General features: G+C 67.6%; 1 protein-coding gene across 1 annotated transcript; it reads left to right on the forward strand.

Annotated features, from left to right (window-relative positions):
* Window positions 1-1,998: 1,998 nt before the first annotated feature.
* AATK (apoptosis associated tyrosine kinase) lies at window positions 1,999-21,092 on the forward strand (the record flags this gene model as incomplete). Its single annotated transcript, XM_080356449.1, has 14 exons — window positions 1,999-2,080; window positions 11,947-12,080; window positions 13,044-13,185; window positions 13,976-14,055; window positions 14,195-14,313; window positions 14,785-14,872; window positions 15,035-15,168; window positions 15,841-15,925; window positions 16,627-16,748; window positions 16,908-17,057; window positions 17,160-20,301; window positions 20,437-20,575; window positions 20,659-20,895; window positions 21,064-21,092. 14 exons carry the CDS (start codon window positions 1,999-2,001, stop codon window positions 21,090-21,092), a joined length of 4,683 nt encoding a protein of 1,560 aa, XP_080212575.1.
* Between the last annotated feature and the right edge of the window lie 3,973 nt (window positions 21,093-25,065).

Genomic DNA, 25,065 nt, shown 5'->3' on the forward strand with positions numbered 1-25,065 from the left:
CGGGAGGGGATTAGCTGTGGCCCCAGACAAATCAGTGAGTTGGCAGGATCCGTGCGGGGTAATCTCCCCTGCTAATTGGGGCGAGCGTGCTCCTTGCCCGCCTGAGATGCGGCAGCAGCGCCCGGCTGAGGAGGGGATGTGGGTTGGGGCTGCTGTGCGTGGGGTCCCGCCAAAGCCACCCGCCAAAGCCACCCGCCAAAGCCACCCGCCAAAGCCACCCGCCAAAGCCACCCGCTGCCCCCCCCAGCAGCAGGACGGCCTCGAGCCTGTCCCATCTCCTGCCTCGAGCCTGTCCCATCTCCTGCCTCGAGCCTGTCCCATCTCCTGCCTCATCGTGTGGAGCAGCTGCCTGTTCTGGATGCCCCGAGGGCAGCTGGGCTGAGTGGGTGCTGGGGAGGGCTCTGCGCAGCCGCCCACCCCCGCCTGCATCCCGGCTCACCGTGACTCAGCCGGCACCAGCTCAGCCGCGGGGCTGCCCGTGCAAACCGCCCCGGCCGCGGGGCACCTGCTCCCTGCGGGACCGCGGGTGTGGATGTCACCGCAGCTTGGAGAGCCCAAATGAGCCCAAATCCCCCAACGCGCCGGGCGCTGTGCAGGGGCAGCGCGGGGTCTGCTCGGCTGCTCTGAAGCCCAGGAAGGCATCTGGGGGACCTGAGGGGCTCCCACACTCCAACACACATGGGGATGTGGCCCTTTGCTCAGCCAGGAGGGACCAGGGATGCGGGGGGGCTGGCAGCGGGATGCCCGTGGGCTGTGCCCCAGCCAGGCTGCACCAACAGCAGAATGAGTGATGGGGGTCAGTGGATCCCACAGCCCCTCGCAGAGGGACCCCAGGGCTGTGCAGCTCTCAGCTGCACCGGAGCAGCAAAATCGGAGGCTCGAAGAAACGAGCTGGCTCTGGCTGACGGGAGCGTGTTTGTTCTCCCAGCAGCCTGTAATTCTTCCAGCCCTGGATCTATTTGTGGCGACATGACATGTGCAGCGTGGTGTTCTTTGCAAGCTTGAAGTCTTGTAAAAAATTAATCGTGTACGCAAAATTTGGCTTTAAATATTAAAACTGACTGGGGGGAAAGTGTGAGCCCCGCTCTAAGAGCTGAGCTCTGAGGGGGGTAAGACGGTGTCCTGTAGTGGCGGCTCTTCGGGACAGGATGGGATGGTCCCACCATGGCCCCAAAGGAAAGTCCAGCCCCGGAGCATGGGGGGGCTGTGAGCGGGGCTGGTCGGGAGCTGCCCAGAGCTGTTCCGGCTGGTGGGTCAGCACCGTTCAGATTTTGAACATCCCGTGTTTGGAGGGCGCGGTTCCATGTGCTGGGGCTGCGGCGTCGGGCACACGAGGCTGAGGTGTGTGGCCCCGCAGCGGGGGAGCCCCCAGCCCGCCGGGACCCCCGGCCGCAGGGCTGGCCTGGCTGGCTCTGCGGGTGCTGCGGAGGGGCTGTGACCCCTCGTCCCGGGCTGGCTCTGGGCACTGTGGGGCTGCGGGTGCAGAGGTGTGGGGTGCGGGGGGTGTTCAGACAGGGTTCAAGGTTGAAGTAGGTGCTGGGGGCGAGGGAGCGGTGTTGGGGCACAGCCGCCTGTCCCGTCTCTGATCCCCATCCCCGGTCCCGGGAAGCCAGCGGTGCCCGGGGCGGCTCAACACCGGAATAGCTCCGGGAGGGCGGGGGCTGCCCCTGGAGGGGGGTCCCGGCTCCGCTCCTGGAAGGTCCCGGGGGGGTCCCGGCAGGTCCCGTCCGCCTCGGCCGGGCCGCGCGGGGGCGGCGGCGGCGCGTCCCGGGGGAGCGGCGGGTCCCGCTGCGGGCCCGGGGCTGCGGCTCCGCCACCTGCCGCCCCCCCGCCGGATCCCGCTCCTCGGCGGCGGCGGCGCGGCCCCTCCCCGGGGCACGGGGCGCGGGGCCGCGGCGGCCGCCATGGAGGAGGAGCCGCCGCCGCTGCCGCCGCCGCCGCCGCCGTGCCCAGCGCGGGGCCAGCGGCAGCCGGCGGCCGGGAGGCTCCCGCCGCGCCATGGGCCGCCTCGCCGCCGCCGCTGCCATGTCGGCCGCGTTCCTCAGCCCCAGCCTCGCCTTCAGCTCGCACTTCGACCCCGGTGAGTGCCGCCGCCCCGGGGCCGCCGGGCACCCGCTCCCCGCGCCCTCCCCGCCACCCCCGGGGGTCTCTCCCGGGCAACCCCCGCGCTCCGCCGCCGCGCTGCCCGCTCGGCTCCGGCTCAGCCCCGCACCGGCTGCCCGCGCTGCCGTGCCCGTACGGACACCGCACCGGGCACGGAGCATCCCCCGCCCTCGCTGCCGGGAAGTGTCACCGTCCGGGCTCCCGGAGCCGTCCCGGCGCGGTGGCGGGACCGTTGCCGCAGCCGGACGGCATTTTGTTCCCCGAGGCTGGAGCGTGCGGAGGAATCCCGGGGGCTGCGCTGCCTCTGAAGGCATCGCCGGGCTGGCGATGGGATAATAGCGGCAGCGATAATGGTGATGGTGCGAGGGAGGACGCGGCGCGGGGTTGGGGGGCTGGCGGTGCCCCCCGGGCTGGCAGGGCCGGTGTGCTCGGTGGGGAGCCGGGGGACGGGCAGCGGGTGTTTTGGGGCGCAGGCTGTTATGTAAAGCGCCGTGTTACGGCCTCGCCGCAGCTGCAGGAAGATGCTGCAGGCGCGGGAGCAGAGCAGGGGCTGGCTTTTGTGTGTGCGTGTTTTGGGGCCGCCGCAGCCGCAGCCTCCCCCTCGCCGCTGCCGTTCGCTCCTCGGCTGCCAAACGCCGGCAGCTGCCGTTGGCACCGCGTCCCTGCCGGTGCGGGGGGCTCACCCACGCAGGGTGTCGGGAACCCCTCGCGTGCGGGACCCGCTGCCCGCGGAGCGTGGGGAGCCCCGCCGAGGTGTGGGGACATCCGGTGAGGCTGGCGGTGGCCTCGGCACCGGCCCTTTGTTTACCCAACCGGGGAAAACGCGGGTCCTGCGCCTCTCCCCTCGCCTCCTCCATCACCGCCAAGGAGGCAAAGCGTTGCCGGTGCTGGACGCGGTGGTGGCGGAGGCTCTGGCTGGCGATGCTGAGCTCCTGCGTCCCTCCCTGCCAGGGTCCCGGTCCCCCCTCCCTTTGCAGCGCGCTGCTCCCCTGGCCCTGGGTCTGGTGGCTGCAGATGGTCTGAATCCATGGGGGGATTTAAAAATGAACCACGCTGGGACTCACCAAACCGTGTCTCCGTTGCCAGAGACTTTGTTCCCAGCCTGCTCGGCATCGATTTCTGCTCAGGAGGAAACCTCTTTATTTGCATGTAAAATGTAGCGGCTCTGGGAATGGAGCCGTGGTTGCTGTCCTCAGCCTCCAGCGTGACATTTCTCTGTTTTTTTGGGAGGTGCCCCATTTGCTGTGCTAATCCCGTCAACCTGAGGATTTGCAGGGCACGTTTGATTTAAAAATCCTTCTGCAAGAAGGTTTCCATCGCTGCCGATCGCCGTGCTGCCGCGCACCCAGGCCCAGGGCTCGGCTGCCGCCGTATGGCTGCCACCCACGGGAACCGGCAGGAGAGGAGCCAAGTGGGGAGCAAACCCTGTTCTCTGTTTCACGGCTTTGTTGGTTTTGTCCGTTGGCAGCACCTCCTGCCTGCGCCAGCCCGGTTTCCCTGGGGTTTGCTTGTGCCGGTCTGGAAGAGGAGGAGGAAGCGCTTTGTGGGACGCGGTGGCACCGTGGCTGGGGACAGGGGACAGGACAGACCCGGGGGCTCCAGCTCCTGGTGTCATGTCCCTGTGTCCCCTGGGGAGGGACAGGGAGAAGCCGCAGCTGTTGGGGCCGGGCGGTGGGCTGAGCCAGCAGTGGGGAGCGGTGACAGTGGTGTCACCTGGGGGTGCCGAGGGGCTGTGCCAACTCCAGCAGCCCATGCTCTGGCCTCAGCTCATGTTTTTGGTGAGGCTGCTCAGCTCAGCCATCACACGTGCCCACACTGGGCTGTGCCGGCTGCCCGGGCCAGTGTGCACCGCACGGGCTCCCAGTGCTGGGGGCTCCGGGGAGGGGTCCCAGCCCCACGGCCTCCTGGTTCCCGTCTCCCTTTGCCCATCCACAGGCCAGACCCAGAGATGCTCCCGCATGGTGCATGGAGCGCCGGAGCCACCGGCAGAGCACCGACTGCCCCACCGGTGAGGGACGCTGCCAGGCCGGCCGCCCCGAGCCCGGAGCCCCATCCCTGGGCTTCCCAGGGAACTGGGTGCTGGCTCCCTGCCCTGGAAGCGCCGTGACCTGCCGCAGCCCGGCCGAGCAGATGCTGCTTGGAGGCACCGGGCAGAAGTGCCGCGTCCCCGTGCCGCCTGGGTGGGCAGCGCTTTGCGCTGGGGTCAGCAGCTCCCGGTTCCCTGGCACTGAAGCTGCTGGGGGACGTGAGGGTGTCTCTGCTGGGGGAAGGGGCTGCTCCCTCCTTCGCCCCCTGCCTGCGCTGCCTGCCCTGCCTGCCCTGCCTGCCCTGCCTGCCCTGCCTGCCCTGCCTGCCCTGCCTGCCCTGCCTGCCCTGCCCACTCCCAGCCCGCACTTCTCTGTCTTAGACCCAGGAGTGCATTTTGAAATTGTGAGAAACATCCTTTCTCCCCCACCTATTTCTTCTTCCCCGTTTTCTCCTCCCCTCACTCGCCCCGGCCTTCCCCCGTGTCCCATGGGGGCTGTGCGGTGTCTCTGGCTGCCGGTGGCTGTGACATTGCCGCTCCCCGCTCCGGCTGTGTGACCCGGCCCTGGCCTCTGTACCCACGGGGGGGCTCCAGGTGCTGGGGAGGGATGGGGGGTCTCCCAGCTCCATGTTTTCAGTCCCGCCACACAGTGGCAACAGCTCGGCGAGTGCTGGCGTTCCGCGTCTGCTGTCACCATCTGCTCCTGGCACGGGGATGGGAAGGGATTTGGGGGACGGTGGTGGCAAAAGGCCATAGCACCCAGAAGGACCCTGGCAGCCAAAAGCCAGGGCCAGGCACTCCGTGCTCCCACCCCGGTGCCAACTGTGCCGCTGGCTGCTGGCTGCACTGGGGGAGACAGGAGGAAGGTGCAGCTGGGGCTGGATGCAAAGGGGAGATATGGGGAAGGGAGAGTTGGGGGTGGCAGCAATGGGGGAAGCAAAACGCCCTGGCAGCACCGGGGCTGCCGTCCTCCTCACTGTACATTTCCCATGAGGTGCGCGGGAGGTGCCAGCGGCGCGGGGCCCGTCCGTCTGTCGGGCTGGCGGGCTCGGGGCCGGGCACACCGCAGGGGCTGAGTCCCGGTGCCTCCAGTGCCCGCAGGGCTGCCAGGGTGGGCAGTGGTGGGCAGCGTGTGGGAGCCCCTGCCCCAGCACAGCCGGGCTGCCGCGGGGATGGCGCTGGCGCTGCAGTGCTGCAGGGCAGCGGGACCCTGCGCTGCGGGGGGACAGATCTGGCAGCGCCGCTCCCCGGGGGTGCCGCTTGCTCCCCATTCCCCGCTCCGTGTGCCGCTCCCTCCCCACGCACATGGGCGACTGCGTTCTGGATGGCAATACGGATCCCTGTCAAGGCCAATTAGGAGAAATTAATATGCCGGGGTTGAAAGGGCTCCGTGTTGCCAGGGCGGGAGCGGGCTGTGACTCACGGGCTCCCTGCCTGGCGCTCCTGGCCTTCGTGGGACATGGTGTGCCAGAGCAGCCCCCAGGGTGCCTGCCCGGCACCGTGTGCTCTGCTGCCGTCTCATCGTGCCACAGCTGCCTCAGCCTGAGCCAGCACCGGGACTCAGGGCAGAGCTGGCACTGCCAGCACGCTGCGCGGCTTGGGGCTGTGGCGGGGGCTCACGGTGCACCTGCATGCACGGTCGCATCCTTCCTGCTGGAAGGGCCTGTATTTAGCCGGAGCCTGCCTGGTGCTGGTCGCCAGCAGCCAGTGTGGGCAACTCGCGCTTCCCAGGTTTCCCTAGTTTGTGTTCCGCTGCCTCTCCATCCCGCTAACGCCCTGGGCTGCAAAATCCCCAACAGGTTGGGCAGCTCCTGCGCTCAGGTGAAAGCGGCTCTGACCTGGCTCTCTGGGATGCAGGGGGGACGTCCCAGCCTGTCCCGCAGCCGCTGCCCATCCCCAGTTACACCCACCCCGGCGCATGGCCCGGCACGGGGCTTTGCCCGTCGGGGTGGGCTGAGCTGGCGGGACCCGCGAGGACGCAGTGCCGGGTGCCAGGCTGGGGCAGCCGTGGGAGGGCCGGAGGGTGACGGTGCTGGCACGGAGAGGAGCCGAGCTGTGCTGACTCAGCGTGTCCAGTGGCAGGAAAATAAATCTCCTCTGGGCATTAATCCCCCCGACAGCCCGGGGAAGCATCGTCGGAGCGTGCTGCGCGGCCGTCTCAGGGCAATCGCTGCCGTGAGGTCCCCTGCCGTCAGCTGAGCTCTGAGCCGCTCCAGCCTGGCTGGGACACAAGGGGGACGGGAGCGCCGGGGCTGCACAGGAGCTGGTGCACGGCTCGGGGATGGCCGGAGGATGGAGGGGACGTGGGGCTGGTGAGCATGGGAGGGTTTGGCGCTGGAGGAAGGGGGAGCAGGTCCAGGGTCTCCTGCAGAGCCACTGTCACCCAGCCCAGGATGAAGGCAGCGAGCATCGGGGGGTCCCGGTTCCCATCCCTTCCCCTCTGCCAGCCGCGGGCAGCGTCCTCCTGCGCAGCCTGGTGCCAGCAGCCGTGTTAAAGCGGTTCGTTTTAATTACTGGAGTGAAGGAAAATTCCAACGTAGGCAAACGCAGTAAATGGAGCAGCGCTGCCCGCCCGGCTGGGCAGGGACCGGCTCTCCCATGGGCAGGAGTGCTGCCAGGCTCCCGCCCTGGCTGTGCCGGGCTGTCCCGCTGCCGGGCTGCCCCGTCACCGCTCTGAAGTGCCGGTGAGGCCGTGTGCTCCTCCCGGGCTCACCTGCCGCGCTGGCTGCGCCCCAGGCTGGTGTTTGGTGCAGGGCTGAGACCGCTCCCAGCCGCGAGCCGTCCCGTCACCATCGCCACAGCAGTCAGGGAATTCTGTGGGCTCTCTGGTCCATGTCCTGTGCACGTGGCTGATGGGTGATTCGGGCGCCGTGGGGCTGGCCGGGCGCAGGCGTGGCGCAGGGCGTGCCGGGCTGGCTGGCACTGAGCACCCCCCATCAGTGCCACGAGCACCTTGCTGCTGCGCCGCTCCCTGCGGCTTGGGGCGGTGGGGCTGCGCTAGGGACGTCCTGCCGGTGGCCCCAGCAGCGCGGGGTGGCCGCTGTGCCCTGATGCCGCACGAGGCCCTCGGCACACGTTGCTGCTCAGGACTGGCATTGGCCATTGCGGCTCAGGGTGGCTCCGTTCGCCTCCCCTGCTGCCAGCACTGTAGCTGTGGCAGAGCCCATTGCCGGCGGTCCCTGGGCTGCGCTGCTTTTGGGTGGCATTTGGGTGCGCGGTGCTGTGACGTGCCCGTGGCCGCTGCCCGGTGATCCTCGTGGTGACGGCACCGCGTGGCTCTGGGCTATGCGGTGGGCAGGAGAAGCCCCAGGGAGCACCCGGCTGTACCGCCGGAGCAGCTCCGGGCTCGATGGCAGCGAGGGGTCCCCTGCGGCGGGTCGGAGCCCCCGGGGCTGCCGCAGCCGCCAGACCCTGCCCAGGTTTCCGTGGCGCATCCCCTGCCGCGCTGGGCCCCGCTCCGCCGCTCCGCTCCAGAGCCGAAGCTCCTGGTTTCATAACGCCTCCGAGCGTTTCTGATAAAAATAGGCTCCGCGCTGCCTCTCCCGCTGTTACGTAAACGCGGCTCTGGCCAAGGCCTCGTCTCGGCCGGTGCCGCACGCTGGCAGGACCGCGGTGCCGCGCTCAGGGGCAGCCCTGGTGCTGGCACCGGTCCCGGCACGGGCTGGCGGGTCAGCGCCGGGGTGACGCTCCCCCCGGGCATGGGGGCTGAGGTCGGTCCTGCCCCTCGGGGCGGCGGGTTTGCCGCGCTGCAGCCGAAGCATCCCTGCCAGCGTGGGAGGCTTTACAGCGCCCGGCGCAGGTCTGAGCAGGAGAATTTGTTTAAATAATCAATCGAACCTTGCTCTGCACGCTTTGTTATCTGTTATTGTTTTCTCAGAAGTGCTGGCGGTGTGGCTGCAGCCCGGCTCTGCAGCCGGGACGGCTTTCATGGGGGGACTTGGCTTTTTGTTTCTCAGCAGGCTGAGGCGCTTGGTGTGTGCACAACAATGATGCGGCGTGGCCTCTACTTATTGCAGCCCTAATTTTTATTTCGTCACATTAGAAAATGATGGATGATATTTTATTTTCCATCCAATTACTTTTTTACTGCAAATTCATCCCAAGATGATAAAACCAGAATTAAGAGGCAAGAATCAGTCCTTTCAAAAATACTTCTGCATTGGTTAAATAAGCCCACATTAGAAGATGCATAAAGGAGACCAGATTAACAAGGCGTGCCTTGCATTTCAAATTAGTGGATCTGTTAATCACCGGAGGGGGTGCCCGGGTTGTTTGGCTGTTTCTGGTGGGAGGGGCTCTCCAGGGCTGGGGGGTGCAGGGTGCTGCTTCCTCGCGCCCCACGTTTGACCACCCGCCGTGGGGTCCGGCGGTGACTCGGGAGGATCCGCGGGCACCGGCGCCGTGCCGCGCGGCAGCAGGGGTGGTGCCAGCCCCGCTCCGGGCCCAGGGGAGCAGACCCGGGGCCGTCACGCTTCTTCCCCACGGCCCCGCTGCCTCAGTTTCCCTCTGGAGCCGCAGCCGGACTGCGAGGAGCAGCCGCGCGTTTGCAGGCTAAATGGCAGCGGATGGTTTCGTGCCGCCTGGATGCGTGTGGGTGAGCAGAGCGCTCGGCCGGTGGGGTGTGAAATCGCTTTCCTGGAAGCTGCCCATGGACCCGGGGACTCACACGTTACCAGGGCAGCGCGGGGCCCGCGGCCAGGAGTGCCGGTGGGTCCTGTGCGTTCGGATCGTGCCCTGCTCGCTGCCCCAATCCTGCCCTGCTCAAATCCTTCCCAAATCCCGCCCTGCTCCTTGCCCAAATCCCGCCCAATCCCTGCCTGAATCCTGCCCCAGTCCTGCCCTGCTCCCTGCCCCAATCCTGCCTCTCCCAGCCGGGCACCTGCTGCAGGGGGCTGCACCCTGCGGTGCGGGGTCTGGCCTGCGAGCCCTCATCCCTCCCTGCAGCCCCTCCACGGTCCTGGGGGCCGCCACCCTGAGTGAACTACAGATGGGGAAACTGAGGCAGGGGACTGTGGCTTGCATCAGGTCCTACAGCGAGAGGCCAGGTGGGCGCAGGGGCCGTGGAGTGCTGTGCTGTGCGCCCCGCGGCTGCTGCCGGTGCTGTGCCTGGTGCGGGGTGCTGGGCAGCCCTGCCTGCAGCGGCTGGGTGGGCAGGAGCCGGGTGCCGCCCGCCCGTGGCCCCGCACGCAGCATCACCCCGGGCTGGGAGCTGCCGCCGGGCTCTGCGGGAGTCCCCGGCTCGTCCTTCCGCACACGTCAGCCACCGCTCACCGCGCCGGGCTCCGCGCGGCACCGGGGACTGACGAGCGGCGGCCGCAGCATTGCCCAGCCCGCAGCGGCAGCCGCGGCAGCGCCTATGGCCGGCCAGGCGGCCGCAGGCACCCGGCAAACGTGAGTCAGCAAAGGGAAGGGCCGTGCACGGTGGCCGGTGTCACGGGCAGCAGCATCACGCTGCAGGGTCGGCACCCCGGGTCCTGCTGGCCTTTTTGTGTCCCCGTTAGGATCCGGGGTTTGAGGCTGCGACCCAGGCTGGGTGGGCAACGCAACGGGCTTGGGGCTGCGGGCAGCGCTAGGCAGGGCTCTGCCTGCTGCGGGGTGTGCGGTGGCAGCACCGTGGGGTAGGAGAGCAGTGTGTGCCCCACTGCACCCCACTGCACCCCACTGCACCCCGCTGCACCGCACTGCACCCCGCATCCCCAGTCTCTCTCCATTGCCGTTCTCCTATTTGCTGGGGCTGGACCTGGAGCTGTGACCCCACTGCTGCCACCAAATCCCCGCCTGTGCCCACCCTGCAGGGCCGGCCCTGGCTCCGAGCACGGTGGCCTTGGCACAGAGGCCATCGCGGCGGCAGACGTGTGAGCAGGCTGCCGGAGACCCTGCTCCTGGGAGGGGTCAGAGCCTCAAGATGGGGTGCAGGATGCCGTGGGACCCCCGTCTTCTCTTGAGAGCCCTGCGGTCCTTCACCACCGCACGCAGCCTGTGTCCCGGTGCTCTTGGTGTCCCTGTGTCCTGGTGCTCTTGGTGTCCCTGTGTCCCGGTGCTCTTGGTGTCCCTGTGTCCCGGTGCTCTTGGTGTCCCTGTGTCCTGGTGCTCTTGGTGTCCCTGTGTCCTGGTGCTCTCGGTGGCCCTGCACCCCCGTGCTCCGGCAGCTGCTGCTGCAGGTGCATTTGACTTGGTTTTGGGAGTATTTGGCTGCTGAAATGCTGCCACATTCCCATCGCCGTACCGAACACCTGTGCTGTGGTGATGGGGAAGGGCAGCGCTGGCAGCCCCGGCAGCAGGATGGTGGCGGTGGGTCGCAGTGGTGGTGGGTCACGGTGGCGGGTCACGGTGGTGGTGGTGGCCCTGCCACAGCACAAAACCTGCCCAGGCTGCGCTGGTCATGGCTCACAGGTCACTGGTTGCGCAGATGGAGAAACTGAGGCAGGAGCAGCGGGAGCTCCCAGGCCCGCTGGTTCGGAGGGTGGTTTGTTTGCAAAACGCTGGTTCCCGAGCTGCAGCCGAGGGGCGGCTCAGCTGAGGGTCCCCATGGAAAGGCTCCTGTCACCGCGCTCTGCTCCCCGTCAGCGTTCAAAAGGCTCTTTTTCAGTGAGTCATTTTCTCTCTTGCTGTCCCACTATCCAGGGAAAATGGTGACATTCACGGTACAAAGTGTGTTCACCATGGAAACCAGCTGAAAGGAGGGGGAACGCCACCCCCTGCTCCTCCCAGATTCAGCTGTGCATCCTCCAGTCGTAGAAGATGGCTCTTGAGCTCCTTGGCAAGTGCTGGCAGAGTTTGCCATGGCCTGGGCTGTGCCGGAGCACACGGGGCTGGTGCGTTGGCTCATGGCTGTGCCGGGAGCCGGGTGCTCCGTGCTGCGAGCAGGGACGTGTCCCGGGAGCCGGATGCGCAGCGTTGAGCCTGGCACGGGCGGCAGCAGAGGGTCGGGCGGTCGGGGCGCAGGGCTGACGATAGAGCGATGCCTCGTGGTCCGTGTGCGGGAGCCGCGTGTGCCATGAGCATCTACAAGTGCTGGCATCGCGACGCGGGATGGGCACTCAGGTGGCTGAGCGGAGCTGTGGGGTCGGGCAGGGCACCGTCCCAGCCCGGTGTCCCACGGGCAGGGCACCGTGCTGGGCACCGCGGGGCTGCGTGCGGGTCCCCGGCGAGGCCGGCTCTGCTGGCAGCGCCGTCACCTTCCGGCTTCCTCCTGCCACAATCGCGCTGGTTGTTCGGGCAGGCGCTGGGCAGAATAGTAATGTGGCAGCTGCAGCTGATGGCGGGGGCCTGGTGGGCCCTGTGGCTGGGCGGTGGGTGCCACCACTGCCACCGTGCTCCCTGTCACCCCGAGGGGACGCAGAACGGGCTTGAGGGGGTGGCCGGTGCCGGGTTTTGGGACATGCTGGTGCCTGGAGGGGCTCCCAGCCGTGCTGGTGGGTCTCCAGCAAACCCTTCCCTGGAGATCCCGTCTCTGAGCTCCGTGGATGTGACGGGGCAGGAACTGGTGACCCTGGGCCAGCGCAGCCCCGCTCCCCAGGTGTCATTGCCACCCTGCATTACCACGGGCACTGTGCCCGTCCCCATCCGTGCCAGCTGCTGGCGGGGTCCTGCCTGGGCTCTGGGGTCCCTCCTGGGCTCCCCACCCATCCTGGCCAACAGATGAGCCAGCAAAGGGGGCACAGCAGTGCTGTGACCCCCCCACCCCGGCTGTTCCCTGCCCAAGCCCCTGATGTGTCCCTGCATCCCATGACCCACCCTGAGCAGCACCCATGGGCACAGCCACATGCCCCCTTTGTGCCCCCCACCCTGAGCCCACGCCCCTCCTGTCCCCGCAGACGGCACCCCCCTTAGCGAGCTCTCCTGGTCCTCCTCGCTGGCTGTCGTGGCCGTTTCCTTCTCGGGGCTCTTCACCTTCATCTTCCTCATGTTGGCCTGCCTGTGCTGCAAGAAGGGGGACATCGGCTTCAAGGTGAGCTGGGGACGCGGGGGTGCGGCGGGCAGGGGTCTCCCAGGGCCAGGGCACTGGGGGAGCTTTTCCCCAGGGGCCCAGCGAGGGGTTGGGATCCTGGTGCAGGATCCCCCGCTGCTGCCAGCACCAGTGCAGGATATGAATTGGCACACGACAACGTTGCTTGGGGGAGCTCAGCCCCCCACTACCGGGGCTCAGCATCACCGTGGGTCACATCCTGACCCACCCAGGATCCCCAATCTGCACAGAGCCTGGATCTGCGGGCTCAGCATCACTGTGGGCCCCATCCTGACCCATCCGCGCTCGCAGCTCTGCAGGGGCCAGGTCTGCCATGGTTAAGGGCTGCGGTCCCACCCGCACGCCCCGGGGGCGGGAGGCACTCTGACCTCACAGGCACAGAATGTGCCGAGAAATGGTTTTTCCCTAATTGCTGAGATTTTTGTGGAGGCTTGTGGCGCCCGCGGCGGGAGGGGGTCAGGCTGGGGGGGACACGCTGGGCTGTTGTGTAACCGTCCCACACCGGCCGGAGCACCGGAGGGGAACAATGAGCCCCCTCGTGCCCCCGCGGTGGCTATATAGGGGTGCAGGGCCGCGGCCGGGCGCTGCCCGTGGCCAGCGGGCCGTGGTGCATGGCGTGCATGGCAGCGCCATGAGGCCGGGCTGGGCGTGCGCGGGGCGAGATGCTCACCATCGCCTACCTGCTCGCCCAGGCGGCTTTCCGGGCGCTGGCCGGGCGGCGCAGCCAGGTACCGGTGCCAGGGCGGTGGGGAGGGGGTGCCTGTCCCGTGGGGGCTGCCGGCAGCGTGCAGCGGGGCTGTGTGCTGGGAGGGTCTCCATGCTGGGGGTCTGTTGTGGGGGGATCCCGTCGGGGCGACGGGCAGAGGGCTGCACGGGGCAGTGGGGAACCCACGGGGTCAGTTGTCTCTGCTCGGTGTGTGCCCCCCCGCGCACTCCCCGGCCCAGGAGTTCGAGAACGCCGAGGGGGACGACTACGTGACGGAGCTGTCGGCCCAGGGCTCGCCCGCCCCCCAGCATGGCCCCGAGGTCTATGTGCTGCCCCTCACCAAGGTCTCCCTGCCCATGGCCAAGCAGCCGGGGCGCTCAGGTAAGCCGGGATGGGGACGGGTGACGGTCCTTGCGGGATCCCTGTGCTCCATGGTTGGGGATCCTGCACCACTGGTGTGATGGGGTGGGATGGGGGATGCCCCCTGCTAAGGAGGGGTGGCCCCAGCAGTGCTCTGCCGCTGGGCAGGGGACAGACAGTGGCGAGCGCTGCCACTGTCCCATGGTGCAAGGGTCCTGGTGGCCCTGCGCCTGGCACCATCCCCGGGGAGCAGCCTGCACCCCACTGGTTGGTACGGAACACAGGAACCCCAAAATGTGGCACCTGTGAACCCCAGCCCCGCGTAAACAAGCCTGTGAGTGGGAGAGGAATGTGGGCCCCCTCCCGGCCCGCTGAACGGCAATGGTGTGGGGGGGCCGGCGAGGGGCGGCGCAGCCCAACAATGGCCCCATTGCTGCCCGCCACTGGCACGAGTGCCTGAGGGGCAGGACCTGTGCCGGGGGGCCGGGAGGGGCTGGATGCCAGAGCTCCCGCCGCTCGGCTCCGCTCTCTCTGGGGAGAAGGGGCAGGGAGCCAGCTTGCTGCTGCTACCCGATCTGGGGACGCTGGGACCCCACATCCCCTGCGGGAGGATGCCTGGGCAGGGGGATGCCCTGGCTGCGGGGTGCCTGGGGACGGCTGCTCCGGAGCCCCCCGGGACGGTGCAGAGCCTGGCGCTGGGTGGCACAGAGGGGACACGGGGGCCGGAACGGGCCCGGCGGGTAACGCGGGCAGGCTGGGCGGGCGGGGGCGGCAGGAGGGCGCGCGGGCAGCTGGATGTGCTCTGTTACAGTGCAGCTCCTCAAGTCCGCGGACCTGGGGCGGCAGAGCCTGCTCTACCTCAAGGAGATCGGGCACGGCTGGTTCGGCAAGGTGAGCGGCTGGGACAGGTTCCCCTGGGGACGCCCCACGGGACGCTGGCTGCGGGGACACCCCATGGGACGCTGGCTGCGGGGAGGGGGCTCTGTGAGGTGGGGGCGCACGGTGAGGATGAGCCTGTCCCTTGCTGCAGGTGTTCCTGGGGGAGGTGAACTCTGGCATCAGCAGCACCCAGGTGGTAGTGAAGGAGCTGAAGGCGAGCGCCAGCGTGCAGGACCAGATGCAGTTCCTAGAGGAAGCGCAGCCCTACAGGTAAGTCCGGGGTCGCTCCATGGTGCCGCTGCTGCACCGGGCACACCGGGAGCGGGGATGTTGTGGAATGGTGCCTGGTCCCCCTGTGCAATGTTCGGCTGTGAGCAGAGCTGTGGCTGCCCTGGGAGGTGCCCAGCTGAGCTCTCCAGGCAGGACGGGCGCTTGTTGTGGCAAGACAAGGGCTGTGCCGGGAGCTGCCGGCAGCGCGAGGGCAGCGGCTGCGCTGAGGTCATGGGCAGAGCGGGTCTGGGGGGTGTGGAGCTGCTCCCTGCCCCAGCAGAGCGGAACAAGTGTCCCTTTGTGGCATGTCCCGGGGTGCTGGGACGTGCTGGTACCCGCTCCCAGCGCTCCCAGCGCTGGCCCCCAGCGCAGCAGCAGAAGGGCAGGGAGATGGTTCCCCAGGGGCTGCTGCCGTCCCCCCACCCCAGCCGGCGCAGTGCCGATGTGCCCGCGTCTCTCTGTCCCACACAGGGCCCTCCAGCACACCAACCTGCTGCAGTGCCTGGCCCAGTGTGCCGAGGTCACCCCGTACCTGCTGGTGATGGAGTTCTGCCCGCTGGTAAGTCCCCTGCGTCCCCCCGCGCCCCGTCCTGCTCGCCAAGGTGCTGCCGCAGGTACCGCGGATGGATGGCAGGGCAGGGCAGGGCACATGGCAGCGCTCAGCTGGGCATGCTGAGCCCGTCAGCTCGCCGTGGCTGGTGACAGTGACACTGCCCTGCAGGGTGACCTGAAGGGGTACCTGCGGAGCTGCCGGGGGGCCGAGGCCATGACCCCAGACCCGCTGACGCTGCAGAGGATGGCGTGCGAGGTGGCCTGCGGTGTCCTGCACCTGCACAGGAACAACTACATCCACAGGTAGGCTGGCCTGGGGCACGGGGGCGGGGGGCTCAGGGGGCCGTCCAGAGGGAGCCCCCAGGACGCCAGTGTTTCCGCCCCACTGCTGCTCCTCCTGCCCAACAATATCCTGGTGCTGAGTGAGTTGCAGACAGAGACTCCAGCATCAGTGATTTTGTTGAGGAGGGGGTGCGCTGCCATCGGGGGCCACTGGACCCTCCCCACACTCCATGGGTGGGTCCCTGTGAGGGTACGCAGTGCTGTGGGTGAGGGGACATGGGGGGACTTTGCTGTGGGGATCCTGGCCTCGGTGGGCCCTGCCACAGCGGGGTCTTGTGTGTGCCCCTTCGGTGTGACCCTCCGGGCTGGGGCAGCCACGGGGAGCCCAGCCCCGTGCCAGGGCTCGCGCTGCCCGGAGACAGCCGCGTTCTGCTGGGCTCAGCGCATGACGGACGGGCGGACGAGGCGCAGCTGCAGCCGCGCAGGCATTCCTGCTGTGCATTCGGTGGCTGGTTATCGGCACGCCCGGTGTTGGGCAGTCAGACCGCCAGCCCCACCACCGCACAGCCGTCCGCTCTCACCGCCAGCCACGGCGCTGCCGGGGGGGCCCGAGCACAGACCCTTGGCCCCGGCCGGTGGGTGCTCCCCTGCGCCCCCCGGGCAGCGGTGACAGCGCCGGGGTTTGCTTGGCAGCGACCTGGCCCTGCGGAACTGCCTGCTCACCGCAGACCTGACCGTCAAGATCGGGGACTATGGGCTCTCGCACTGCAAGTACAAAGTAAGGCTGGTTTGGGGGGCTGGGGGCTGCGTGCAGGGACCCCATGGCGGAGCTGTGGGCACACACACCCTGAGCCCTGTGCCCCCCGACACACATCTCCCTCCCCAGTGGTGCAAGGACACCCCCCGGGCTTTGCTGGGGCAGCAGGGGGGTGCAGTCCCACAGACCACCCTGCAAGGGGCGCTCTGCACCCCAGGACCAGGCAGCTCCCCCAGGCTGGTCGCCCTGGGTCGGTGGCTCCCCCCGTGCACAAAGCGGGGGTTTGTTCCCCCCCAAGCACCCTGGCCCCCTGCCCAGCAGAGTGCGATGCAGCCGGGGGGGCTCTCTGCTGCTGCCTGGATGTGCCCCCTGCCAGGGCCGGTCCCTGCAGGCAGCTGCCAGCACGTCAGCCTGGGGGCGGGCTGTCTGTCTGTCTGTCTGTCTGTCCTGCCTGCAGCTCCTGCAGGGCTGAGATCACAGCCAGTGAGTGCGGGGGGTTTGGCGGGAGGGGTCTCAGGATGGGGAGAGAGGGGAGCAGGCAGAGGGGCTGGGGGCTCAGGCAGAGGCAGCACAACATGTGCTGGGGACAGTGGGGGACGTGGGCGGCAGTGGGGGGCGGCTGAGGGGTGGCGGGGCTGGGGACAGCTCTCTCCGCGGTGTGGCCGGTCCTTCACGCGTAGGTTTGACGTTCTCTTCTCGTACTGACCCTGCATACTTGGCAGGACGACTACTTTGTGACAGCCGACCAGCTGTGGGTGCCGCTGCGCTGGATCGCGCCCGAGCTCATCGACGAGGTGCACGGCAACCTGCTCATCGTGGACCAGACCAAGGCCAGCAACGTCTGGTGAGCAGGGCCTGGGGGGCGCGGGGGGGCTGCTGCCGGGCACGGCGGGCACGGAGCGAGGTGACTGGCACAGGGCAGCATCAGCAGGACGTGTCGGGGTGGGTGATTTTTGGGGTTGGGCGGTCTCCCTGTGGTCCCAGCATCCCGCTCTGCCCACAGGTCGCTGGGCGTCACCATCTGGGAGCTGTTTGAGCTGGGCAGCCAGCCGTACGACCACTACTCCGACCGGCAAGTGCTGGCCTACGCCATCAAGGAGCAGCAGCTCAAGCTGCCCAAGCCGCAGCTGAAGCTCTCGCTGTCGGAGCGCTGGTGAGAACCCGGCCGGGCTGTGGCCGCAGCCCGTCCCCCCTGTCCCCGACCCTGGGCTGAGGGCTGGTGCTGACCATGGCCCCTCGGCCCTGACCGCGACAGGTACGAGGTGATGCAGTTCTGCTGGCTGCAGCCGGAGCAGCGCCCTACGGCCGAGGAGGTTCATCTCCTGCTCTCCTACCTCTGCGCCAAAGGGACGACGGAGGCGGAGGAGGAGTTTGAGAAGCGCTGGAACTCCATGAAGCCCAATGGCAACGCCAGTGCCAGCCACCACGGTGCCGAGCTCTCCTCCTTCCCGCTCCTGGAGCAGTTCTCGGCTGACGGCTTCCCCTCGGACGGGGACGACATCCTCACCGTCATGGAGACCAGCCACGGCCTCAATTTCGAGTACAAGTGGGAGCACACCAAGACCGAGCACTTCCAGGCACCGCTGGGCTCCCTGAGCCCCAGCAGTGCCGCCCGCTACCACGACCTCTACTACCCGGCCACGACCGCGGGGCACCTCAGCCTGGGGGTCTCTCCCTCCTGCTACGAGTGCCAAGGGCCGGGCTGCCCTGCGCTGCCGGCCCCCGGCGTGGTGCCCATCCTGGGCGCTCACAGCCCCTCGCTGGGCAGCGAGTACTACATCCGCATCGAGGGGCCCGGCGAGGGCAGTGCCGAGCTGGACTACGCCATGTGCACCTACAGCCCCGCGGGCGAGCGGGGTTCCCCGCGCCCCCCGTCCTGCTGGAGAGCCCAGGGTGCCCCCGGCAGCGGCACCTACGACTCGGACAGCAGCCCCACCGTGTCCCTCAGCATGGAGCCGCTGCTGGGCCACGCGCCGGCCAGCGAGGGCTCCTGGGAGTGTGCTGAGTACTATCCCTACCCCTGCCCGGGGCAGGAGCCGGGGGGCTACGAGCCGCCCCCCAGCCGCGGGGCAGAGGGATACCTGCTGGAGAACGAGCCCCCCCAGCCGGGCAGCCAGGACTGGCCCATCCCCGGCTTCCAGCCCAGCATCTTCACCGACCCGCTGGGCGTCTCTCCGTCGGTGAACTGTGCGTACAGCCCGCGGGCGTACGGGGAGCCGCGGGCAGCCCCGCCGGGTGCATGGCCACCGGCACAGAGCGCGGCCCGGCCAGACTGCGTGGCCCTGGAGCTGAGCGAGGACTCTCCCCCCGGAGCCCCCCACCCGCAGGGCTCCAGCCCCCCGGCTCAGCGGCAGCCCTGGGCCTCCAACAGCTCCTCCAACAACAACATCGGCAGCGGGAGCCCCGCATCCCGCGAGCCCCCGCCCGGGGACAGCTGGTGCTACCGCCGCATGATCACCTTCCGTGGGCTGATGGCCAAGCCGCTGGGCACCGTGCCGTGCGGCCAGCCCCAGCTCGGGGGGTCCCCGCTGGGCCGTGACTTCCACCGCCCCTGGCAGGATCAGCCCCTTGGCACGGCCGGCGGCTCCTCCTCCCCGCACCGCTCGCCCTCCCCGCGGCGTCAGGCCTGGCACAGCCGTGACTCATCAACCTGCGGCCGCTCGCAGGCAGCAGCGCTGGCTGGCAGCCCCGGCACGCCGTGGGGCCCCGGCACGGCCCCGCCAGCCGCAGCGGGGGCCCAGCACGATGCCCACCCGGACGAGAGCACGGAGGGGAGCAGCCCTGCCCGCAGCCCACTGCCCCATGCCGCAGCTGCGCCGGGGCCGGGGGAGGCCACCCCCATGGCTGGCACTGCCACCCCGAACCCCGCTCCCCCCAGCGAGCCCAGCGTAGATGGTGCCCAGCCTGTGCTGGAGGTGCCTGCGCCAGTGCCGGGGGAGGCGGCTGCCGAGAGCAGCACGTGTGCTGCTGGTGACACAGACCGGACACCGGACAAGACCTTCTCCAGTGCCAGCTTCCCCAGCACGGATGAGGGGAGTGACGAGGACACGGCGGAGCTGACCTCCGGCGTCTTCACTGACTTCTCTGGGGACTACGCAGAGCGGGTGGAGACGGCACCAGCCTTCAAGTCCCTGCAGAAGCAGGTGGGGACGCCGGACTCCCTGGAGTCGCTGGACATCCCCTCCACAGGCAGCTCCTGCGAGGTCTGCAGCCCCACTGCCTGCGCGCCCGGCCAGCCCAGGGCCCTCGACAGCGGCTACGACACCGAGAACAATGAGTCCCCCGAGTTCGTCCTCAAAGAGCCCCATGAACCTCGAGAGCCAGAGACCTTCAGCCAGCTGGGGAAGCCACCCCCGGGGCTGCCAGGGGGCGAGGGTGAGGGTCCGGCCCCCGAAACGCGGCTCTCCACTGCCCTTGGGGCCGAGCTGCACAGCCTCTCCGAGAAGAACCCCTACCGCGACTCTGCCTACTTCTCCGACTACGACACCGAGGCCGAGCGTGGCCCCAAGGACGAGGAGGACAGCGATGGGTCCCGGACCCCTGAGGCAGAGGAGGGTCCCCAGTCCCCCGTGCAGGACCTGGGACGAACCCCTGTGTTGGGAGAAGACCCGCTGCACCCCCCGGGGGCTCCCGGCAGCCCCCCGGCTGCACTCAGCATGGTGCTGGCAGCGGATGCGCCTTTGGCGGGGGTTTCGGTGGGGGACTGGCGGGGGGCAGAGACCGGGAGCACCCCGGCCAGCCCCATGGGACAAGCGCCTGGCACTGAGCAGCGACCCGCCGGCACGGGGCTGGCACCGGGCAGCTCCCCGCACCCCGATGGAGACACCCGTCCCCCGCCCAAGACTTTCCTCTTGACCCCGGTGCCAGCGAGCCCCGGGGAGCCGGTGTCCACCGGAGGGACCCACGTGCCCGAGGGTGTCCCTGGGCTTGGGGGAGCTGCAGCCGGGACTGAACAGACTGTGTCCCCTGCACCGCGGCTTGGGGAACTGGGGCTGCCCCTGGAGGGACCTGGGGTGGATGATGCACCAGGGGGTCCCAGCACGCTGCTACCGAGGGCTGAGTCGCGCCCCGGCCTCTCCCCGCTCCCGTCCCCCCAGGAGCCGCGGCCGGCCGCCCCCGAGCGCCACGAGGAGCCGGAGGAGGAGGAGGAGGACACGGAGGACAGCGATGAGTCGGATGAGGAGCTGCGCTGCTACAACATCCAGGAGCAGAGCGAGGAGAGCGAGGAGGAGCCGGTGGCCGTCCCCATCGTGGTGGCCGAGAGCCAGAGCGGCAGGAACCTGCGCAGCCTCCTCAAGATGCCCAGCCTGCTCTCCGAGGCCTTCTGCGAGGACCTGGAGCGCAAGAAGAAGGCCGTCTCCTTCTACGACGACGTTACCATCTACCTCTTTGACCAGGTGGGTGGCCGTGGGGGGCAGAGCTGGGCGCTGGGCATGACCATGGGGAGGTTTGGGTGCTGGGGACTGGTGCCAAGAGCCATCCCCAGATGTGTCCCTAGCGACGTCCCTTCCCTCCTGTCTCCCCTTGTGCAGGAAAGCCCCACGCGGGAGCTGAGCTTCCCGGAGCCCCCCCAGCCTTCGGGGCAGCCCCCCGCTGGCAGCAGCCCCCCCAGCCCGGCGGGCAGGCCGGGAGCCTCGGACGACTCCTCGGACGGCAACGCCTCGGAAGAGAGTAAGGAGCTGGGGGGTCGTGGGGGACACGGGGCAGGCGGGGGTCACCCCGCGGTGGGCTCAGCCCCTTGCCCCCTGGCACAGGTGGTGGCTTCGAGTGGGACGACGATTTTCCGCTCATGCCGGTGAAGCCGTCCCTGATGTCCTCGCTGACGGGGACTCCGGCGGAGCCCGACCCAGCCGTGCCTGCGCTGTCGGCCGTGGTGCCGGCACAGAAGCAGGTGCTGCCCATCCAGTTCTCCCGGTTCACGGTCTCGCCTGCCCCGGTGTCCCGGTTCTCCATCACCCACGTCTCCGACTCGGACATGGACTCCATAGGAGGTGAGTCCCCTGCGCGCTGCTCTGCGGGGCCGTAGAGCCGCTGTCCCCCTGGCAGTGGGAGCCGGGGGTGCGCAGGACACCCTGCCCTTGTGCCCGGCGGGGACTGTCCCCTCCGCAGGGCCACGTGTCCCGTGGGACCCGCTCACACCGCCTCTCCGCTCGTTGCAGGCAGCAGCGAAGACGGCGAGCGGGAGTGAGGAAGCCGCGCCGGGCATCACTCCGGCACCGGCACTGGCACCGGCACGGACGGCGCAGGACGGCAGGGCCGGAGGGGGTCCGGCCGGGGGCTCCCGACCGCGCGCTGGATTTTTTAGGCAGATTTTATCAGAAGTGGCTGGTTTGCTGCTGCGAGTGGGAGTGGAGCCGCCGGGGCCAGGCAGTGGGTGCCGGCCGTGCGTGTGCGTGTGCGGGTGGCTGTGTGTGCGCGTGTAAAAATAGACACACATATATATATATAGACATATATATATATAAATTATAGCATTTAAAGGGTAGTGCCCTGACCTCGCTAACATTCGCGGAGTGTCCCCCGCAGTGAAGTCCCCCCCTTGGCGTCTTGCCCACGCGTGCTCCCCGAGGCAGCGTTTGTCCCCACACCCCCATGCCGCCCCCTGTCCCCTGCACTTGGCCTTGCCCCTCGGTGCCGTAGCCCCACACGGCGGCTCGGCCGCCCCACGGCTGCCCCACAGCGATCCCGAGCTGCTGCCGCTGCTTGATGTCACCCCGTGTGTCCCCTCTCGTGCTCCTGCTCCTGGGGTGGGCAGCACGATTCGGGGGGGGCTCAGGGATGGGGAGCTCCTCCCTCCCTTGCCTTTTGGGGAGCAGACCTGGCCCGGTGCGGGGCCCCAAGGGCTGGGGAGCAGCACGGGGAGGGCGGGCATGGGTGGTCCTGGCTGCCCCCCACAGGGTGGCGCCCCCCAACCCAGCTATTTTTGTATTTAAAGAAAAGGATTTAAAAAAAAGAACAAAAAAACAACAACAAAAACCAAACCCACCTAAAAAAAAACAAAAACAAAACTTAATGTTGACTGAACCCACATTGATGTGATTTTAAGTTGTTGCTGCCAAAGAGATGTAACGAGTTGGGGGGGGGCGGGGGGGGCACTCATGGTTCTTTGTTCTGTTTATTTTTGTTTGTTTGTTTGATATTTTTTTTAAGTTCATTTGAGGCTTAGGATAATTGTGCAATTCCAGCTTCCAGAGGGAAATGGAAGTAAGCAGAGCTGAGCGAAACCTTGAAATCAGGGCTGGCTCCTTTCGGGTCTATAGACCAAACCCTGAGGTGAGAAATGCCCCCCATCCCGGCCTCCCTTGCCCCCCTGCCCCATGTCCTCAGCTGCCCCGTGCACGAGGACACACGTGTTTGTGCACGGACACACATGCGTGTTTGTGCACGGGGGACATGCGTGTTCGTGCATGGGGGACACGTGTGTTCGTGCACAGACACACACGCGTGTTCATGCACAGACACACGCGTTTGTGCACGGGGGACACGCGTGTTCGTGCACAGACACACACGCGTGTTCATGCACAGACACACGCGTGTTTGTGCACGGGGGACACGCGTGTTCGTGCACAGACACACACGCGTGTTCATGCACAGACACACACGCGTGTTTGTGCACGGGGGACACGCGTGTTCGTGCACAGACACACACGCGTGTTCATGCACAGACACACACGCGTGTTTGTGCACGGGGGACACGCGTGTTCGTGCACAGACACACGCGTGTTCATGCACAGACACACACGCGTGTTTGTGCACGGGGGACACGCGTGTTCGTGCACAGACACACACGTGTGTTCGCGCACGGACACACGCGTGCGCAGCCGCACCCCCACGGCCAGGGCTGGTGCCGGGGGCTCCGTGTCCCAGCGCTCAGGACGCTGCTGGGAGGGGTGTGGGGGCTGTGCCCCCCACCCAGGGGCCAGCCTGGTGCTGGGGCACCCCAGCTTCACCCCCAGATCCCGGGCGGCTGTGCCTGCCCCGTTATTGCCCCCCACCCCGGTTGCTTCTCCTGCTGCAGCCACTGACAGCAATTATTGCTTTATAGACGTGCTTTATTTAAGCTCCAATCTGGCCTGTAACCCCCCCCATACCCCATGTGTCCCCCCAGGGCTGCTCTTGCAAGTTCTTTGCCAAATGCTTTGCGGGGGAAGGGGGCGGTGTGGGGGCCATCACCCTGTGCTGGAGGGTGACACGGGCACAGTGCCCAGCCGTGGGGTGCAGGATGTGCCCGGGGGGTGCCTGGGGTGCCCTTCCCGCAGCACCCACCCTGCTGAGCCCCCACCCTCCGCCGCCCCGCCGGCATTGCGGGGGTTTGCTCCGCCTTGTTTTGGGGGCGGGTTTGCTTGACCCCCTTCCCCGATACCCCCGCTCCCCACTCTCACCCAGGGCAGTTGGACGCTGGTCCTGCCCCCCCTTGTTTCGCCCCCGCAGCCGGGTTTGGTCTATGGTGCCGCAGGTCCCTGCCTCTGGAGGGCAGCATGAGGACAGAACTGTGTCTTGGATATTTTTTTTAATAGAAAGGCTATTATTACATTGTCTATTTTATCAATACGGGTCATAATTGCTGTATTTTTTATCAGTGCTGATGTCCATACAGCTCCCAGCATGTGTGTCAAATATCATCGGGCCAATAATAAAGTTTTTAAAATATCTTAAGCCGTTTCCTGCCCAGATCATTGCCTGGCATGGGCAGCTGCCCCCCCGAGGAAACCACCGCGGGTGGGAGCGTGGAGGGAGCTTTTGTAGCGCATAAATGACTTTTGTTTTAATCATCTCATAAAAAATTATTTCAGGTTACATCCTGCAGGTGCCACCAAACCCGAGGTGCAGCGGAGCCCCGGGGCTGGCTGGAGGATGGGGGGGACTCCTCGGGGGGGGCCCAGTGGGGAGTAGCCCCCAGCATGGGGCCAGAGCCCCCAGCACGGGGCCAGAGCCCGGGTGGGCGCAGGAGAAGCCGCTTCCTTGTGACGGAGCTGCAAAAGCCATCGGAGGGGACGCGGCGGCGATGAGACACAGACCGACGGGGACGGCACCCAGCGGTGCGGAAACCAGGCGCCCAGGGCTCTGCCTGCTTCGGGGGTTAAAAAGTGCAAAAAGGACAAATACAACGGAAAAGGCAAAATCTGGGCAGGTGCTGCCCCCACCAGAGCTGCGGCTCCTGCCTGGAAAAGCCCTTTTCCCTGCTTGGTGCCAGGGATGTGCCCCCGGACGGCTCGGGGCAGCCAGGAGCCGCAGGAAGAGCCCGGGCACCGTGTGCCCATGGGTGCACAGCCCAGCAATAAGCTTAGCAAGTGTGTGTGTGTATATATTCATATATATATTTATCTATATCTATGTCTCTCTCTCTCATACAGCCCTACTAATAGAGGAAGAGCAAACAGCCAAGCAAGAGGTCTGGATGCGAGAGCCTGTTTGAGGGGAGCACCCCTTCTGCCGCTGGGCACCCCAAGGCACGCGCTTAAACAGCCCTCGCCTCCAAAAGTGGTGGTTTTTTTCGTTTTTTTTTGTTTTTCCTAGCTTATATTTTACAGCAGTACCATAATACCTTCCTTATGTATATATACAGAGACCTGGAGCTGCAGGAGCTCTGGGAGCGGAGCCGGCCCCGTCCCTGTCTCAGCGGGGGCCGCAGTGCTGGCACCCATTGCCTCCCGGTCTGGGCTGGGAGAGCGGAGCCCGAGTGGGCAGCCGCGGTCTCGCAGGAGCCTGGGAGCTGCCTACGGCTCCCACCACCCCCTCGGCTCACACAGGGTCCCTCCTGGCTGGGCGGGGGGAGCAGGGGGCATCATCTCCCCTGTGCCATCGTCACTGCCCCACGTGAGCCCGACGCGCAGCTCAGCTCAGCTCTGGGGAGCCGTTTGCCAGCCCAGCCTGTGCTCCCCACCATGGCGAGCGGCTGCTGAGCCCGAAGCAAACCCGGCTCTGGGACCCAGTGCCTGGCTCCGTGCAGGCAAAGGACGGGCTGCACGGCAGCGGTTCAACCCTCCGCCACCGAGAGGAATGAGCTGGGTCTAGAGGAGAGAGAACTAGGGCACTAGCTTTAGCCTTTGGCTTTGAAAGCAGCAGGATTAAATAAATTCTGCCTAAAAATGAAGTCCTGGAAAGCTGGACATGCAGCAGCGAGGAGGAGGCGGCACACGGCGGGCACCGGCGCTGCCGGA

Source organism: Nesoenas mayeri (assembly GCF_963082525.1).
Source record: "Nesoenas mayeri genome assembly, chromosome: 19".
Taxonomy (NCBI): Eukaryota; Metazoa; Chordata; class Aves; order Columbiformes; family Columbidae; genus Nesoenas; species Nesoenas mayeri.